The sequence below is a fragment of the Bactrocera dorsalis genome, chromosome 2, assembly GCF_023373825.1.
Source record: "Bactrocera dorsalis isolate Fly_Bdor chromosome 2, ASM2337382v1, whole genome shotgun sequence".
Classification (NCBI taxonomy): Eukaryota; Metazoa; Arthropoda; class Insecta; order Diptera; family Tephritidae; genus Bactrocera; species Bactrocera dorsalis.
The window spans coordinates 53,960,454-53,980,623 of record NC_064304.1 but is presented as its reverse complement, the minus strand read 5'-3'; the positions used below and the strand labels follow the sequence as shown (position 1 = coordinate 53,980,623).

Here is a 20,170-nt window from a genome sequence, read left to right as displayed (position 1 = left end):
CATTCTAGGAAGTGCAAAGCTTAGGTGTTAGATGATATGCTGTCGTTTAATAAAGAAATTATATATTTAGTGTTTATTTTATACATAAGTACTGTTAGCTTTTGGTGGCGTTAACTCCCCCACCTCCAAATCAAAGCGTCCCGTCTTCGAATGTATATTCTATAAGTTATTAATTTGTGTTAATAGTTTTATTAACATTTCCCATTTTTCTTTTAAATTTTTATTAGTAGTATAACATATGCTATTACTTTTGTAATAAAATAACTGATTATGATTATCAATAATAAAGTACTAAATGCCCACTAAACAGAATTTATTTTTATTTCTTGTTTTATTGGAATTAACATGTTAAAGTCTTCTAATCTTAAATCAATATTTGTTGTTTTAATATAATATTTTACAGAAAGTGGCTTAAATTTTCCTTCCTTTAAATACTTAAAATTTTTTCCAATGGGATTTTCATACTTTATATCATCAATTAATCTTTAATAGTTATCAAATATATATAAACATTATTCACATTATGTTTTCCGGAAACTATTATAGCACCGTCTTTTACAATATTCATTACTTTATTTCATTAATCTTTGTACAATTAGCATATTTACAACTTGTCTGATAAATAAGTTTTATTTCTTTTTGTCATACAAAATGCATTATTTAACTCTTTTTTTACAAAATTGGACTGAATAAAATTTATTTTCGTATTTTATTATTTTACTTTCCATTAGTAATTTTCCAATTTGTGAAAGGGGTATTGCTTTAAATCATACCTGTTAAGTTTTGATTACTAATCGTAATTATTAGTAATCTGATTACTTTGTATTGATTACATTACGATTATCTTGGTCCCAAGTAGATTACGTAATGATTAAGATTACAAGTAATCAAAAAATAATCAGGATTACTCTGGATTACTGAAAAGAATCAAAAATAATCAAAATAAATAATTGATTCTTTTCAGCGATTCTTTTTGATTATTTTTGATTCTTTTCAATCTAAAACCCCAAACAACTTTGGTCTTTTTGCTTTTTTTAATTTTTAATAAATTTTTTTATTCAATTTTGTACAACAAATAAAGATAACACCAATTTCTCAAATGATAAGTCCGACATTGACTGGCGTCTTGGACTGTTCACTATCCCCGCAAAGGAAAATAGCCTCTCTACTGGTGCTGAGGATGTCAGGGGAGTATTAAAGGCAACAAAAGCTTCTTTCAGACTGCAATGTTTTACCCAAGTGTCGTCTGTTCTTGAATTGTCATTTAAGTAACAGAAAAAGTGATGGGTCAAAAAAGCCCGACGATCACTACCACTTGGGTCAGGAGTAGCATTTGTTCCTTCTTCGTTATTTGTGTCTGTATAAAGATAAATGAAGTTAATAAAAATAATCTAAGAATATTCAAGCAATCCTACCGTTGAGGTCAGAATCAAAATGCCTATTTTTTGCAAATAATTCATTACTTTTCAATATTTGTGCATTGAAAGCACGATTATCTTTTGCATAGAAATCGCAAATTGTGTTTAAAACCCAGGTTCTTATGTCTGCTGCTGTCACCTCCGGTTTTATCCTTTGCAACATCTTGATCCAGCTCATTTTAATATCTGGAGTTAGTACAGTTGCCGCTAGTGCTATATTGGCCTCTGGTTTTAAAGTAAAAAATGCGTCAAACCGATCTCTCAAACGCTGCTCCAACTTAGCAATCACAGGGGAAACTTGCTGCATTTCTGGCTTGTTTTGCAGCTTATTTAATCTATTGCTGAGGGTCATCAGAGTCGGAATTAAGCAGCCTGCATAGAATATACACTTACTTAATGTGAAACCGATAAAAAATACTAATACATTTTACCGTAATTCACGTTATTTTCTCCTTGAAGGTAGTCCAAGGCACGAGCAATAGGCCCCATCAACAACTGGTACATCTCCAGATACAGCAAATCGCTCGGAGAACATTGTGACAAGCTGTTGGATATACAAAGCCTGCTCACTTCTCAAAATCTTCACGTAATCGGCGGAAGCAAGTAAATTCAGCGTGTGGCTGCAACATCGAAGATGCTTTAGCAGCAGCAGCTCGTTTTGGAAAACTCGCAAATCGTTTTCGCTTTCATCTTCATGAGAAGTTTCAAGTTTCCATACACCCGTACTCCTTAAAGGCCTTAACAAAATTGGATCCATTGTCTGTCACCGTCATAATAACATTGGACGGGCTCAGACCAAAGCCGGCATTAATTTCGGCAATTATTTGCGCAATTTTTTCAGCTGAGTGCACGCCGAATATTCTCCTGCAAGCAAGAGCAGCCGACTTGCGTTCAAGGTTCTCTGTGAGCCAATGGCAAGTATACCCCAAAAAGCTCCGGTGGTTCCCAGACCAAATATCCCCGGTTGTACAGAAGTGTTTTACGGAGGCCATTTCCGACTTGATTTTATGTACCACTTCACCATAATGCTCCTTCAATTTTTTTACAGCTGCTTGCCTGCTCATTATCTTCATGCCACTGGTCTGCAAGAGGTCTATGAGAGACCTTCTTTCTTGACAGGCGGTGCTCCATCAACAATAGCATGCAAAAGCTTTCTATCGAAGACAGCTTGCGCAGAATTGCCAACAGGGCTGCCCGACTTCAAACTTTTGTATTCCGCATACAATTCGCTATGTTTGAAATTGGAGGTCACGTCACCAGTAGCTCTTATCTTCCGATCACATCCGACACATTTTGCAATTGTCGACATCTTATTCTGATCAGAAATCTGTGAATTCATATGTAGTATATGAATATAATTTTCAAAGTTCAATTCATTAAACACTTACAACAACACCAAACACAACAATTTAAATTTTAAAACAAACAATACTAAATCAACACTAACTAATTTGAACCATATGGACATAAGAACTAACTTTTACAATATCCGTATAAAATCTCGCGTTGAAAAACTATTTTTTCCAGACACCTCAAAAGACTGGTTTTTTAAAGAGCTTCCAGATTTTTTTTTTGAAGACCCTTCTCCTCTTGCGGGGACTTGGTACGTAATTCTTGTCCAAAATTTCATCATCATTTGAGAAGTCGCTTTCTCCAAAAACCAATTGATCAGTTTGTGACATGTTATCTTCAAATGGAGCGTTTTTGCACACAAAACACAATTAATAACAACTGACTGACACGTGAAGTATGAAGTATAGATTATATGATTGCACTTTATAAGCTCTTGTTTGACTTGTTAACGTAAGCGTACCAACAAGTTAACAACCGTTCTTGAATTCTAACACTACTCCCTTCAGCATTTTTGTTTTTCATGCAGGTGTAAATATCAGCCACGCTCATTGAAGCTTATTCTGATGATCAGAACTGGGAAAATTCGCGATGGGGCTGATTAAATTGAATGGCTGAATTGCTATTAATAATAACAAAAATGTCATCATTTATAATATAATATTTATAATAATATAATATATGTGGGACGTCAACAAGATCGCGTACGAACAAAATGCGACCGTGCTAAATATAGCAACCGTGCGCAATACAGAATAAACAACGCTGACTCGAACCAAGTAGCCAACCCGCGGACTGACAGGCGACATTCTGACTCTGAACTTAGCAGCGTGCGGTTGAGCATTATACAAAACTTACTCGTGTTTTCCCGATTATATCACTTACTTGTGCATTTTTCCAATTATATCAGACTTACTTGTGCATTTTGCCATTATATCAGATTTACTTGTGTTTTTCCAATATCAGATTTACTTTTTTACATCAAATTTACTTGTGCATTTTCGATACTAGACTTACATACTTGTGTTTGTCAATTAATTACTCATTTAAGAAAACTGCAAGTGTAATACAAATTAAGTCACTGTGAAAGTGAAATAAACATTTAAAAAAAAAGACAAAGTGCGTTTTTATTAGGGTCGAACTCACAAAAACCGGGTTCCGACCCCACATATATATACATCTGTATATACATATATCTCAGAATCTGAGGCTCAGATTATACAAAAAACAATTTAAAAAATTTTATTAAAAAAATGTCTTAAAATTTAAAGAGAAAAGTTGTTTGGTAGTTTGGATTGAAAGTAATCAAAAAGAATCGCTGAAAAGAATCAATTATTTATTTTGATTATTTTTGATTATTTTCATTAAGTTATAATAATCCATATTATTTTTTGATTCTTTATAATCGTAATCATTTCGTAATCCCAATATTTCAAACGCACAATTAAATAATCATTACGTTATTTTTTAGAAAATAATCTAACCGATTACTAACCATAATCATAATTTAACAGCTATGCTTTAAATAACTTACAAATATTCGATTATTTTTTTGTGCAATTTTAAATTCTGAAACTTCAATAAGATTTGAAATTGTTACGTTATTTTTTTCCTCGCTTGTTATTTCTTCGATTTCTGCCATATCTAAAATTAAGGGATTCAAAATTCCCAGTTTTGATATTGTATTCTGTATTGTATTTTCAAGTTCAGTAATTATTAGTTTGATTCTTTGTCTTAAAATAGTTTTTCGTTCGAGCTGCCTTGTAATTGTTTTATTTTTTGTGTTAATTCTGTAGTTGTTTTAAATATTTGTGAGTTAGTTGTAAATTGTTTATTATTATTTTCTATTAAATCATTTACTTTGTTTGTAATTTTCATAAAATCATCATGGTCAGGTGTACTGAAACCCATTCCCGCACCGTACCTAATTCATTAATGACTCTTTTTGGTCTGTTATTGTCAATTTTTAATTGTCTTAGTAATGTTTCTATTATTTGTATTTCAAAGTCTAAATTTGAATTGTCAATTAATATTATTCCTTTGTTGGTTTTATATTTTTCTATTATATTTTCAAAACTTGCTGCATGGTCTTTCTCTAGAAGTACGTAATTTTCTCCTGTGTAGTCAATTATTTCTAATATATGTAGTATTGTTTATACATATATAAAAATATCAACGAAATCTGTCTTCGTTGTGCCTATAAGATAATGAAATTAAACTTTAATATTGTCTTTATGTATTATTCATTTTCTATTTTGTAGTTTTACTTTATTTCCTAAGTATTCTGAAATTATTTATTTTTTTTATATATATAGGATTAAATTTATTCCTTTCTCCTTATTTCGTATATTATTTCTTCTTTAAGAGAACTTTTTGTAACCCTTTTCTTATTATGAAACTGTGTCATCTATTCCTGAGCTTTTTTGACGTGGCTTTCAAGGCTACGTGGATTTCTTTATTAAATAAAAAATAAAAAGGTGTTTTTACAAGAAAGGAAATTCTTCTAAATTCGATTTGTCTTCAATATATTCAAAAATTTGGAATAAGAAACAATGCACGTGAAAAATTTTAATTTCAGTGCGAAAAAAATATCGATGTGAAATTGTTCTCCCTCTTTTTGTGATATAGGTGCTTCCCTATTAGAATTTGTTTTGGGTGCCTTTCATATTTATAACTTTTCGCATATTGTTTAAAATGCTTTATCATTAAAGGCCAATAATATTGTTGTCTTATTTGTGCCAAATTTTCCCTATGTATAATGCTATGCGCTCTGTTATGGGTTTGTTCAATTATTGCCCCTTAATCTTCCTTATTAGTAATATAATTCGGTAATAGTTTGGTAAATAAAATTTGACTGTCGGAAATGCTTATTTCAAAATGTTTTTTATTGCATACTGCACTTCAGGTGTGCATAATATTCCAGTAACTATTTTCGTTGTTGGCGCTCTAACGGTGTCCGTGTCGTTTACGTAATAGCAAAACGTTTTTGAGTTCACATTCTTTTACGTTTTTAAATTAATGTGTTTAAGATTTTTAGGTACAATGCCTAGACAGTGCGTAAATAGTGCCAACAGTTTTTTTATGTGTGCGGAGAACTAACTTTTAAATCGCAAAAACGTAATTTTAAGTACTGAAATTTACCATCAGTTTTAAGACCTGTCAAACACAGTGGGAAATTTCCTATTCCCAAAGCACCAGAATTTTGGAGTCTTGATGAAGAACTAGAATCGACTAGCTTTTCAAGTGATGTTACAGAAACCGTTCACACAATGGTTTATGCCTGCAACGCAGCCTCCCTACCACGCAAAAATACTTAAATACGATACATTTGAGAAAATGCAATCACTCGTTATGTGTATTTACACAGTTGAATACGAAATCCATAAGTTTACCTAAATTTAGTTGAGTTCTTCATTTGTAAAATATACCAAATATAGAGCGAATACAAATACAAATTAAAGTTCAATTGGTTATATTTTATTTTCAATACTAGAGGACCCGTCCACGCTTCACTGTGGCTGATACATAGATAATATTACTACTACCATATATAAGATTTCTATTAGTTGGATTATAACTATTAGTTAATGAGATATAGCATTTTTGTAAAGCAACTTGTGCTAGTTAAAAAAAATGGGTCATAAAGCATTTCGTGTGTCAATAAAGCATTGCTTTTTTGGGGAAAATACTGTTGAATTTGGGCTCAGGGAAATCCACCGTTGAGTTGCAAAGTAGGTGCTCGCAAGTTCATAATCCAACAAAAACAACTAATTCTGAGAAGTGTTTAAGTACTCTCTAATCGCAATAAAGCCGAATTTTTGCGTCGGTGATAGAAATATAGCTCCATCATTTCCCACTGGAGTCCAATCGACAGTCATTCTAGTGGACTGCACATGATGAACCGGTTCTCAGGCGTGGAAAAACGAAAAAGGCGGATGGAAAGGTTGTGACATCCACCATCCAAAGAAAAACATCGTAACTGTTGTTTGAAAAGTCGTGCTGTGACAACGTGACGATCGCTTGCTGATTGACCCCGATCCATAATTACACACGTATGTCATCGGATCCTGGGAGTACTCGTTCATGTGCCTTGGCGTTGATGGCAAAAAGAGCACCGACCGATATTTCAATCTGTAATTGATCACTTCGTTTGAAACACACATAAAGTTTTCACTGAAAAATTTTCAAACATTTTTTTTTAAATAGCCGGATTAAAGGGCAAGCGACCGAAATTGAACGATTCAAATAATTTACAAATCAAAATATAGAAAAACAAAAGAAAAAAGAATTGTATAAAAAAAGTCAATTTTTGGAAATTTCCAATTTTTCGACTTTTTCTTATGAAAAGTTTTTTTTTTATTTCTGAACCTTTCCAGATCCACAGCGAACAACTTCTGAAAATTTCATAAAGATTGGTTTCGCCGTTCTCGAGCCTTAAGCGGCCCACTCACGACAAATTTGTTTGACAAATCTGTTTGAAGACGGTTGAGCACTCACGACAAACCGATTTGACAAACTTTATTTCCATTGTGTGCTTCGCGGAGTTAACATGTCTGATTATAACGCGGATGATGTAATTGCGCTACTAGTAATACACCAGTGCATGAAGCGAAAAAAGCCAAATGCAAAAAAAAAAAATAATGAAGAAAGAATGGATGAAAGAGTGGTTATGTGAGAGATATAACTACTCACATGTAAAACTATTAAATTCAATGGAGCTGAATTTCTCCACGACTTATCTTTTTGGCATTTATTCTTATAATTTTCACTTTTGCATTGCCATAAGGCCGGTTCATTTTTAAATTATTCAATAAACTCTTCCAAAAAATGTTTGCTCACGCTTGCCATTTTTTTATCCGCTGATGTTTACTCTGCAAAAATTTCAAGCAACTGACCAAATGTTTGCAAACCACGCCACTCACGACAAACGAATCCACAAATCGGTTGTTAGTTTTTGAAATTTGTCGCAAACCTTCAATCCGTTTGACAACATGCCCACTCACGACAAAAACCACCTCAAACTCAAACAGATTTGTCAAACAAATTTGTCCTGAGTGGGCCGCTTTAGCGTTACTAACAAACAAACATTCGTTTTTACTTACATACATATATACATATGTACATATATACAAAATAAAACGTTTGTATGGGAAAAAGAAAAGGACTGTTTTTAGGCGTTTTCCGGCAACTTTCGTAATTTTTTTTCCATAGGAACCTTCTCCTAATAATAACAAATACAACAAAAAAAGAAATAGGAAAATCGGTCCAACCATTCACGCGTGATGCCGTGACAACGGAAAACGGGTTTCATTTTTATATACATATATAGATTAATTTAAAAGAATGTAATTATAAGACGGCAACAAAACAAAGAATTTGACGGAATTTGGTCGTGCGAAGTGAGTGCATATTTAGCAAATTTATCTATTTTTGTTAGATTTTTTTTTCTTGAAATAAAAATTATTATTGTTTTATGTGGATTCTAAATTTTTATTCACTGTGTTTAATTTAAAATTTTCAGATTTTGATTTTAAATTTTGAATAATGCCATCAAAATGTAATAATATTGGGAGACGTTGGCGTACTGCTTCACAGGTAGCAGTTAGGAGATTACAGGAAAATAATGTGCAGCATTTGAAAAGAAATTTTGTTCGTCGGCAACGTACTACACGTAAAATAATTTTTCAAAATAGGGCACGTGTTTTAGGAAATTTTAATCGGGCAGCGTTCTATTATAATAATACATTGGAATATAGTTTGCACGCATCAGTTTATAAGGGATTAATGTCTGTAGTTTGCAAAACATTAAAATTCAAAACTAAAACGCCGGGATTATGTTGTGCTAATGGAGAGTGATATTACCGGCATTGAACTTTGGGCTCTTTGGTTTTGGGAGGTATACCTGAGTCGAATCATTTTTTGGCGATTATACAAACGTATAATTGAAATTTCCAAATAACTTCGTTTGGTGCGACCAATACCATTTGTGATAATTTCATGCCAACTTTTAAGGTAATTTCGACGCGTGATATAACTGTGTAACTGACATGGATAAATTGATACGAAACTCTTTGATTCGAGAGAGCGCTGTCAAAGTCCACATTTTTTATAACATTTGCCAATGATGCCACTTTGGAAGAAATGTGTTAGGGAATTTTTAGTAAATGTTTTGAGAGTTTGTAATTTCCACACCACCGCTGAGGTATACAAAAGGCGCGTTACCGAAGTTAGTTTTGGGTGCTCGGTTCCCCTATAGGCCTATATCACCCATATAGGTACAAAATAAAATCACATTTATTAGTATTTACGATACTTTCTACTAGTATTACATTTATTTGTACTTATAATTTATAATTATAGTAATATTTACATCTACTACGCTACTCCAAACAACATATTAAATTGGATCAATTAAATATTGCAATACTATTTACTAAATTACATTACATTTCGCAAGTAAGATATATTTTTTATCATGCAATAAATTGCATCTAAAACAATATCAAAATAGGCACAATTTATGAAAAAATATTTCTAAATTTCACTAAATAACTATATTTTTCTACTAATTAAAATTATTTACGAACCTGGATCCATCCTTCTCCTTGTTGGGGAAATTGAAAAACCGTCGCGCTCCTACACATACATCCACACACTTATTTTTAGTTCTCGGCATTTTCCTATAATACGTTAGGAAAACATAATATATTTATATACATGTATTTACGATGGCTTTAATAATACACTTACCAACTTTATTTTTAGTAAAAACACTTATACACTGTATTTTTAATAAAAAAAACACTATATTTTCACAACACAATTACTTATGTACTCCACAATGAAAAATAACGAACTGATTTTGTCAGTTATTTTTAATAGGGGTATTCAGACCAGCCTTGTTAATTCGTTAGTTCGGTAGTTTTTACATGTATTTTGTTTTTGTAAAATTAACAGACTATCGTTTTACCGAGTAACGAACTATCCAGCTGGCAAGCTTGATAATTGTTTCGTTACTCGGTAATATCACATCAGCTGTTTGTTTGTTGTTCGTTGCTTTATTCATTTTCAACGGAAAAATAAGTCTGGCGTCCGTTGCTTATTTTTAAAGGGAAAAATTAATTTGGTGCACACTCGTGAGTTTGAAAAAATTTTGCAAAAGTAAGTATATCTTTAACAAATAGTTGCTTTTTATTTCATTAAATACTTATTTTCAGTGGAACCTCAAAAGAAGATACGTAAGAGGGCAAAGCCTCAAAAAAAATGGAGTGAGGAGGAAAACGATTTAATTCTAGAATATTTACTAGAAAATGTGGAAATTGAGGTAGTTCTTTATATTATACAATTAGCTTTAACTAAACACTTTAATACATTTGTTATAGAAACCAAACGCCCAGTTGTACTATAAAAAATTAGTTGAAATAACAAATATTGATGCGACTACGGACATGTTGCGCTGCAAGGTCCGGTACTGGAAGCAGATGTATAACAAAGCTGAGGAGTGGCGCAAATCGACTGGTGCTGGAATAGACGTTGGCGATGATGTTTCCTCAATAAAAGGTAAATGCGGCTTTAATGTTAAGTGAAACTTTTTTGGTTTTTTAATAATTCTCCGTTCTTTCAGCAAAACTTTCACAAATGTGTCCGAATTATGAACGGTTTTCGGTTCTATTTGGGAGTAAATCCGAAGCCAATTGTGTTGTAGAGACGTACAACCCTGAAGTGTCACAATACTGCAGCGATTTTGCAGACCTTGTAGAGGTAGTGGAAATTCCAGCATCATCACAATCATCTGCGGAACCATCGGGTTCACTTAACGACAATGCAGAACAGACAACAGTAGGAGCAGAGGTAGCAACAGATCTTCCTACCACTCCGTCGTTCCTCGAAAAAGTGAAAAAACGTGCTCCAAAAAATATTCTTAGTGAACTTAAAGATATACAAAAGAAAAGAGAACAGTTTTTTGAGCAACGAATAGAAATTGAAAAAGAAAAGTTAAATTTGGAAAAGTTAAAGCTAGAATTGGACAGAGAAAAGATAAATAAAGATTTTGAAATAAAAAAATTGGAGTTAGAGCAAAAAGAACGACTGGCGATGATTGAACTAAAGTGTAAATATAATATGTCACGATTTTATATGTATGTTTTGTAAAATAATTCTTAAGAATGTACAAATATATCTAAATGTGATAACTTGAAGTACAACTTTTTATATGCAACAACTTTTTATATGTAAAAATGAAAAATGAATTTTTGATGTGATCATAATTTTTAATTTAATAAAACAGCATTTGGAAACATAAGATGATATAACGATTGTCTTTTTAATTCAAAGCTACTTGAGGTCGTTTCTTCCACTTCTTCTTCATAAATGTCTTCATTTGTACTCTCATTGAAATTCTTATTTTCACTGTTATCAAGTAGTATATTGTGAAGAATGCAGCATACTAGTATCCATTCGTTAAAGTATTTTTGACTACTTTTATTTCGAATTCGAATCCTGAGCTCTTTTAAACTACAAAATCGCTCTTTTAATAAGCCGAAACAGTGTTCAATTCTTACACGGTATTTGCTATGCTGTTTGTTGAATTTTTTTTCTTTTAAGTAGTTCAAATTGTTGAGAGTTGCTTCTGTAGGGCGTTATAATAATGTTACTGAGGGGGTAAGCAGAGTCTCCAGCAATCCACTCCTGTCCTGAAAAAAATCTTGGCTGATATTTGTTTAGTGAACAGTTTTTAAATATTTTTGCATCGTGAGTAGAGCCACTGTAGCCAACGACAACATCGCGAATTTTGAGCTTGTAGTCGCAAACCATTTGAGCTTTAATTGCATATATATGATTTCTGGAAAAGAACGCTTCATGATTTTTTATTGGGGATTCGGCGAGTTTTATTTCAGTGCCATCCACGTAACCTACACAAAATGGTAGTTCGTTGAACGTTTCTCGTACTATTAAAGAGCGCTCAGTATTATCTGGCCAATATATATATAAATGGAGTTGTTTTAAAAATGCCTTGAATACTCTGCGAGTAATATTTGTTAACGTTCCTCCGTCACCAATCCCAAAAGTTGACGCAATTTTTCGTATCGATGCACTTTCTCCAGAAGAGCCCAATCTATACAGAACGACAGCTAGCTGTATATCAATCGGGAATTGCTTGCCACTACATTTTTTAAAAACTTCGTCACTTGATATGAGGGTCAATAAGTGAGTAAATTGAGTTCGGTCTACACGCATTTGACGGAACCGATTGTCATCCATTGTGGTTAAAATATCATCGCACCAGTGAATTGACTTTGGAACAATATTTTCTATACCTCTACGACAGTTTAGTGTAATGAGCAAATCCTCATACACCTCGTCAATGGTATCCTCTACCAAATCTTCATCTTCACTAAATATGTCTTGAAATAATTTGAAAGTTAGTTCCATGCTCCTCTGTACATCAATTTAAAGTACCTACCAGTAATAAATTTGATCTGATCCATATAATTTTCAATTAAATTATTGAAAATTTTTGATTTTGCACTTTGTTGAGGCATTTTAACTCTTTAATAAAATTGAATCAGCTGTTTCGGAATAAAATTTACCATACTACCAAGGTAGAGCAAAAAGTATGTTCACAGTTAAGCCTTTTAACGAAGTATCAACTAACGAATTACCAAATTAACAGGCTTCGGTCTGAATACCCCTAATGGGATTTTGTCTGGCAGTTCATTGTTTTGCTTGTCACCTGATTCGTAGCCCATGAACTTTCAGTATTGCCATACCAAACCGTGAGATCATGGGCTCTCTCAGAAATCGAAGAGAGGAGTTTCGGATCAATTTATCCATGGTAACTGACATCTCTTTGTTGGAAGATAATACGCACTGGAATGCTACTCTTGCAAATGCATCAGTTTCTGCTCATTCACAACAAATACGAACACTATAAGGCAATGGTGATGATTGAAAATTTATGCTTATCTACACACTATATATCAAACAAGACATCAGCGGAATTGGGCTTAGCATTGCCAAATCGAACTATGCATGATCTTTTCAATCAGGAATTACAACATGAACAACGTATGATCGCAATGATATGAATTCTTATGTTCCGAAATTGAATTTTCAACAGAAAGTAGTGAATGAATCCATTATACAAGCAATTTGTAGTGGGGATAGTGGAATTTGTTTTTTGGATGCGCCAGGAGGCACCGGAAAAACATTTTTGATATCATTACTGTTAGCAGCGGTACAAGAGATAAAGAGATGTCCAACTCCTCTCTCATTGGAAGTGAGAGAAGAATTGCTAATTTGGTAAATAACGGACACCTTAATATACAAACATAAATATATTTCTTAAAGTGCCACAAATTTGATGTGACATATCATCCTTGTTAGCAAATAATAAGGGTATCTGACTTCTAAATTCAGAAATAATTGCTTCGACGATTGCCGTTTCCCAATGGGTATCGTTTTCTAGTAAATTTAGTTCTTCACGATATGTTGGGAATACTGTAGCATTAGTCCGCAGTGGCTCAAATGACGTTGATCCACACACATATACCTACGACCAATAGTATCAGTAGAACGCACATCTGAACTGCTTCCCCTTGCATGCGTCTTTGAATATTCTTCGATGAAGCATTCCAAGTATAATACTGTGGCATCTTCGAGTAAAGTAAAGTTCGTGCAAACGGATCGTTTTGACAGATCTCTAAGAAACTGGTCTGTGTTGTCGCTAGAGACTTTTGAGCACGTTAAACAATATTCGAAGCCGTAAAATATACTCATTCTCCAGATGCACAGCCATATGCACAACAGTAAGATGACTACATGAATTGGGAATGCGAATATACACCAAATCGCTTCATTACAGTTTACATACCAACCAAGTGTATTGCGCTTAATTTCATTATTTGGATGCCAAAACTCGCCATGTCGCTGTTTTTCGTGACATATTTGCAAATGTATTTTATGGATTTTACTGAATTACAATACTCTACGCTGCAATGTTGAGTATCACGAAATCTATTTTGATTTTTCATTTTGTTGTGAATGTGACCCTCACTGCCAGTGACGGTCTTCGCCGTTAATTTCCGTAGATATCGTTTGGATCACTTGCCGTCGATCATGCAAGGTGATTGTGTTTAATGGCGACACATGGTTCATAAATCATATTTCTAATTTTAACATGATTCCAATGCATTGTTTGTCCGGGAAGCATCAATGGAATATTTTGGATTACTGGTAAAATCAATAAAAAGTAGTGACGTACATATGTTATTTAATTTTGCGCATATTCATGCATATGACGCGAACTACGTAAGTATGTCGCTAGAGAAATAATTAATAGACCAATATTAGCTGCATTTCCTTCCGGACTCATTGCACTCCTCAGTACGCAGTTTGGATTGGTTCAACCGAATGAAAGTTAAACGCTCCGTAGCTATTTTGACGTATATGTCAACACAGTACTGCTCCAGCAATCGTCGAAACCGATTTTTTGATTCCTACTTTAAAAATTAAAAAAAAAACTTTAAAATTTTTAAATTATTATTTTTAATACATATTTACATAAAATTGTAATTTATTGTAATTAAATATCTTAACGCTAACATTATGTAAATAAAAATATATTTAATTTAAAAAAATAATTTCATCCGAAAAAGATTAGTTAAAGAAAATAATTATTAATAGCTGAAAATAAAAGAGTGAAAAAAGAATGTAAAAGACAAATACCTGAAATAAAATAAAGGTTATTAAAATCTGAAAATAAATAATAATTGCATTGAATTTGTAATATCTAAAAGAAAAAGAAAGATTAATTGTACAAAATGATAATAATATCTGAAAGAAAAGATTAATATTATCTAAAAAAATATAATAAATTAAATACAAATAGAGTTTACTCTGAAAGCATAGATTAATTAAATAAAAATAGTGATAAAATCTGAAAAGAAAGAATAATTAAATAAAAATATTAATAACATCTGAATGAAAAGATAAATATTATTTGAACATTTACAATATAAAACAAACATTTGATTTCACATATTATGTTGGATTGTGCAGGCCTCCTTAAACGCATAAAATACATACAAATCTACATATTTATTTTTGCGTATTATATTTGACTGCGCAGGCCAATTTCAAACAACACACACTTTTTTCACATACGTACTTACTTAACAATTCATATTTGCATCTTCTAACGATATTGCTGCTGTTACTTTTTCCAATTCATTCGGATTTCCAATGCTATAAAAACAAATGAAGTAATTATTTGGAAATTATAAAAAAAAAATATCCTAAAATTCACTAACTTACCTTCTTATTGAACGAGTCTGCTTTACGATGGTACGAGCACGAATGCCATGCGTCTTTTAATCGTTTTTTTATTACCCTTTTTGGGATTTTCTTTTGGCTCTATTGACAATTATGAAATGAAAGAAAGTTTTTTTCATTGCATTTAGGTAAACAAAAAATAACCCGACTGTGCGTGGTTGGCAGGGGCGGCACTCGTTAACGAGCGAAATTCATGTATTTTTTTTTTATTAGCTTCACTTGTATGTATGTATGTTTGTAGCTTTTTAAGTGGTACTGAAACGTCGAATATTTGAGCGACACTGTAGGAAGGCGTATGGATGTATGTTTCTAACTTTTTAAGTGGTACTGAAACGTAGAATATTTGAGCGACACTGTATGAAGGCGACAGTAAGTTTAAGCAACTCACCAAAAATATGCAACATCTATATAAAACTAATTTTGACGACATTTGAGTAGCATATGTATATACTGAAATATACATATGTACTAATCCTTAAAGAAAGTATACTTTATATAGATATACTTATGTATATAAGTATAACCGCGCACCAGAAGAAATAATATCAAATAATGCAAAACATGTGACTTTTATAATAAAATTTTTGTAGTAAAAAAAAATTCAGATACTAGTTTTCAAAATGCCACCGAGAAGCAACTGCAGTAGAAAACTCCATTTTTTAATACGCTTTTATTAGCTTCACTTGTATGTATGTATGTTTGTTTGTAAATTTTTTAAGTGGTACTGAAACCTAGAATATTTGAGCGACACTGTAGGAAGGCGATAGTAAATTTAAGCAGCTCACCAAAAAGATGCGCTTAAAAGTATGCCACATCTATATAAAACTAGTTTTGGCGACATTTAAATAGCATACTGAGTTGGGCGTCGACCGTTCAAAAGATGAAACATTGTACAGTAGAACATGCAGTAATTTATCTGGGCTCTCGACTGTTTGCTGCTGGACAAGCTTATGTAGCACTTAGTCGTTGTAGATCTTTGGACGGTATTCGAATTGAAGAACTAGACTGTTCAAAGTTGACAGGTAAAACCCCATGTAACAGTGAAGCTTTAGAAGAAATGATTCGATTAAGAAGTAATAATTCGTAAAGTCGTCAATAGAACTTGGTCGCAAATAATGTAACTATTAGTCAATGAAAGGTTACGAGTAGATATTAAATGCTGCCTAATTATAGATTTATTTAACCAATACTACTTGTCATAGTTCATATTTTAATAAATTTAGGATTTCTCACATCAAACTAAAAAATTAAAAATAAATATAGTTTAAAAAAAAAAAAAAAATAACACACTTTAAAGCAGATCAAACTAAAAAGTTAAAAATAATTCTTTGTATAAACTAAGAATAATAATGAAGGAAAAATTCCTGCATTATTGTGAGAAAAGCGTGGGGTGCTTTGTGACATATTTTTCATATATCGAGCATGCCACGCTTTTCTCACAATAATGCAGGAATTTTTCCTTCATTATTATTCTTAGTTTATACAAAGAATTATTTTTCACTTTTTAGTTTGATATGCTTTAAAGGCGTGTTTTTTAGTTTTTTTAAACCATATTTTTCCACCTAATACAACGGCACAACAAGAAACACACTCAGAAAAATATTTGGCAGTAACATATGTAAGACCAAAACCCATGTTTATTTGCGTCCAATGTCACGTAAAAATATAATTGCAACCCTGTTTTAGCTGTCATTTTACATAAAGACATATTTTGACGTTAAATTGTTGAGGAAGTGTAATGTTTTATTTATCACCTTTTCCGCACTCACCGAATCTATATTTTTTTTCCAAAATTGCGATTAAAAAATTCGTTTTCACTTCACTTCAAGTTGTTAGTAACGTCTGAATTTATTTTCTTAAAAATTAGAAAACACAAGTGTATTTGGAATTAACCCAAGAGATTCGCAAACTTTTAATGTAATATAAATGTAAACGTTCTATTTATTTTCGCAACATAGGTATGTGTATGATATCAATATAAACTTTAATCTCCAAAATGGGATGCTCGCACAATAAAATTTAAAATTTTCGCATCATAAAAGTTACAAAATATTATTAGTTAACGTGATGTTCGCAGAAAAAAAACAGGTAAAAACGTTCGCCAAAAAGAGGAATCGTGTCGATAAGGCCGATGTCGTAGCGCCAGAATAATAATTTTTAACAAGTTGTCCGTCCTCTGTATTTTTCTTCGGCGAAAGTAGGTGATGGTGTGTGATGTCATTGTGTGTGTGTTAGAGCGTGGTGGATGATGCGAGGAAAGTGATGATGAGTGTGGGGAATGTGGCGAATCAGTATTGCATACGTAGATGTGTGGGATGATGTTGACGGGCAGAAGTGGGACGGCTAATACCCATTTAGACATCCAGCCGTGATGGTTCGCGGCGCTGGTGTAGGGACAGCCCCCGGGCGTGGGACGTGGACAGCCGAATGGACGGTTGGCATTGGTGCTGTTGCCGCATCGATATCCATATGTATCTATAGAAGAGGTTATCGTCATTAGATATTTGTTAAATATAGTGGTGAACTATGTTGCCACGTGGTGTGGCATGAGTGGGTCGTCATGTGGATCGACCCTTTTATGTTATTTTTGGTTTTAATAAATTATTTTTGGTGGTATATTTGGCGTTTTTTTTCGGTTTGTTTATATATCGGTTTACGGTTTATATAACGATTTTTTCGGCTGTTGGCAAAAAGCATAGTTTCACCACCGGCCTGGTTAGTGTTCCAGTTTGCGTGCGGAGATCGACTACGCGAATATGACTGTCGGAGCTGTAGTAAAGCTTCTCTATGCAGCCAAGCCGCCATTCGGTAGAGGGGAGACAATCGTCATTGATCAAGACATAATCTCCAAGCTGAGGCGCTTTTTCTGGTGTTTTCCACCGGTACCTTCTGTGGAGGTCTTTTAAATTATCTTCTTTCCATCGGCGACTGAATTCATGATGGAGAATTTTAATTCGTTCCCATCTCTTTAATAAGGAGAGCGTCTCCACGCCTGGCTCAGGTGTGGCCAGGATGGGCGCTCCTCTAAGAAAGTGGCCGGGAGTTAGTGCTGTGAAGTCTAAGGGATCTTGCGAGAGAGCTGCGAGAGGCCGTGAGTTGAGAACGGCTTCAATTCTAGTTGACAAGGTCGTGAATTGTTCATAATTGAATTTATAGTTGCCAGCCAGCTTCATGAAATGAGTTTTGAAGCTTTTTACAGCTGATTCCCATAAACCGCCCATACGAGGAGCGCTTGGGGGGATGAACTGCCAATTGATACCTTGCGGAGCGTATTTTTGGACAATATCAGGTGAGACTTGTTTCATGAAATCTACAAACTGTTTTTCTGTAGCTCGTTGTGCTCCGATAAATGTTTTGCCATTATCGCTCATTATTTTTGATGGAAAGCCACGTTGTCCGACGAAGCGAGCAAATGCCGCGAGAAAAGCCTCCGTCGTCAGATTAGTACAGAGCTCAAGGTGCACTGCTTTTGTCGTGAAACAGACAAAGACAGCCACGTATCCCTTCATTAGGGTGGGAGATCTTAGCAAGGATGCCTTTATCTGAAAAGGCCCAACAAAATCGACACCTGTGGTGATGAAGGGCAGAGCGAAATTGCAGCGTTCAGGTGGAAGTGCTACCATAAACTGGGTTCGCATTTTCTGCTTATGCATAGTGCAGATCTTGCACATGAAAATGCACTTCTTTATTTGGGGCTTAAGTCGAGGTATATACAACTCTTGGCGAACCATATGTCGCATGAGGCGATGTTCGGCATGGAGCATTAGTATGTGGATATATGCGATGAATAAGGTGGCAAATGGACACCTCTCAGGAATAATTATAAGGTGGCGTTCATTATATGTTAGGCTTGAATTTGCATGCCGACCATTCGCACGAAGCAGACCTTTCGTGTCTAGAAATGGATTTAATACTAAGAGCGAGCTCTTTTTATCAATCGGCTTCAGTTCTCTTAATAGCGCGTTTGGGTTGATGTGATAAGGGCGATTTTTGCCTTTTGCAATTCTTGGTGCGCCAATGTATCGTATTGGGGATAAGTTGCCCTTTTAACTTTATGCTTGAGTCGCTCTATGAATCTGAGCATATAGGCGACTACTCTGAGCGCTCGGGGGAACGGTGAGAATCGTTCAAGGATGTCAGTATCATCCAGGGTTGTATGATAAGTGTCGATTTTTCGACTTTCTGGGGCAATTATGTTGCGCTTGGGCGATTGTGGCCAAAAATCGGGAGATTCTGTTAACCATTGGGGGCCATTCCACCAGAGGGTGGAGGTGGCGAGATGCAGAGGTTTGCATCCTCTTGTACTTAAATCAGCAGGATTGTCAGCACTGGCTACGTGTCGCCAAGTGGCTGATCCTACTAGGTCAAGTATTTGAGACGTTCTGTTGGAAATATATGTTTTCCACGCATGTGGTGGTTTTTCCAACCAGGCTAGAACTATTTCGGAATCGCACCATAGATATAACTTGTATTTTGTCATGTTCAAGTGGGTCCGCACCATGGAAACTAGCTTTGCTAGTAGCAGAGCGGCACAGAGTTCAAGTCGTGGTAGACTTATCGTTTTCAGAGGTGAGACTTTTGCTTTTGCCGCCAGTAGGTGGCTTGTGGTTGCAATATCGCTTTGTGTGCGCACATAAAAAGTGGCACAATATGCCTTTTCAGAGGCGTCGCGGAAACCGTGTAGTTCCACTTTGTATTCGGGGGAATAGTTTATCCACCGTGGAATTTGTATCTGCGAAATGTCTTTTAGGTTATTAGCACACTGGGACCATTTTTCTAAGCGAAGAGGCTTCACTTGTTCGTCCCAGTCGCTTCCATCTAGCCATAATTCTTGGATCAGGATTTTCGCTTGTATCATAATTGGCGAAAGCCATCCTGCGGGGTCGAAAAGTTTCGCCACAGAGGATAAAATTTGTCTCTTTGTGATGGCGGATAATGCGGATATTGACTCTGTAGTATATGAAAACTGGACAGATATTGCATTCCATTGTATGCCCAGTGTTTTTGTTGTACTTTCCTTTTCAAATATAAGGAAATTAGTATCCAACAAATGGTCTTTAGGAATATTT

General features: G+C 34.1%; 2 protein-coding genes across 2 annotated transcripts; one reads left to right on the top strand and one right to left on the bottom strand.

Moving 5' to 3' along the window:
• Nucleotides 1–748: 748 nt before the first annotated feature.
• LOC125776356 (uncharacterized) lies at nucleotides 749–4,057 on the bottom strand. The gene is made up of 3 exons (XM_049448112.1): nucleotides 1,850–4,057; nucleotides 1,416–1,790; nucleotides 749–1,357 (listed from the first exon to the last, which is right to left on the bottom strand). Exons 1-3 carry the CDS (start codon nucleotides 1,920–1,922, stop codon nucleotides 1,059–1,061), a joined length of 747 nt encoding a protein of 248 aa, XP_049304069.1. The 5' UTR covers nucleotides 1,923–4,057; the 3' UTR covers nucleotides 749–1,058.
• Nucleotides 4,058–9,947: 5,890 nt separating this feature from the next.
• Nucleotides 9,948–11,628, top strand: LOC125776379 (uncharacterized). The gene is made up of 3 exons (XM_049448143.1): nucleotides 9,948–10,092; nucleotides 10,151–10,328; nucleotides 10,393–11,628. Exons 2-3 carry the CDS (start codon nucleotides 10,217–10,219, stop codon nucleotides 10,917–10,919), a joined length of 639 nt encoding a protein of 212 aa, XP_049304100.1. The 5' UTR covers nucleotides 9,948–10,092; nucleotides 10,151–10,216; the 3' UTR covers nucleotides 10,920–11,628.
• Nucleotides 11,629–20,170: the final 8,542 nt, after the last annotated feature.

Excerpts from the sequence above, each read along its gene's own strand:
- LOC125776356 (XM_049448112.1), bottom strand. The coding sequence starts at position 1,922 with ATGTACCAGTTGTTGATGGGGCCTATTGCTCGTGCCTTGGACTACCTT. Across the intron at positions 1,791-1,849 it reads AGAAAATAACGTGAATTACG|GCTGCTTAATTCCGACTCTG; the intron begins GTAAAATGTATT and ends TATTCTATGCAG. Across the intron at positions 1,358-1,415 it reads TTTTGATTCTGACCTCAACG|ACACAAATAACGAAGAAGGA; the intron begins GTAGGATTGCTT and ends ATCTTTATACAG.
- LOC125776379 (XM_049448143.1), top strand. The coding sequence starts at position 10,217 with ATGTTGCGCTGCAAGGTCCGGTACTGGAAGCAGATGTATAACAAAGCT. Across the intron at positions 10,329-10,392 it reads TGATGTTTCCTCAATAAAAG|CAAAACTTTCACAAATGTGT; the intron begins GTAAATGCGGCT and ends CCGTTCTTTCAG.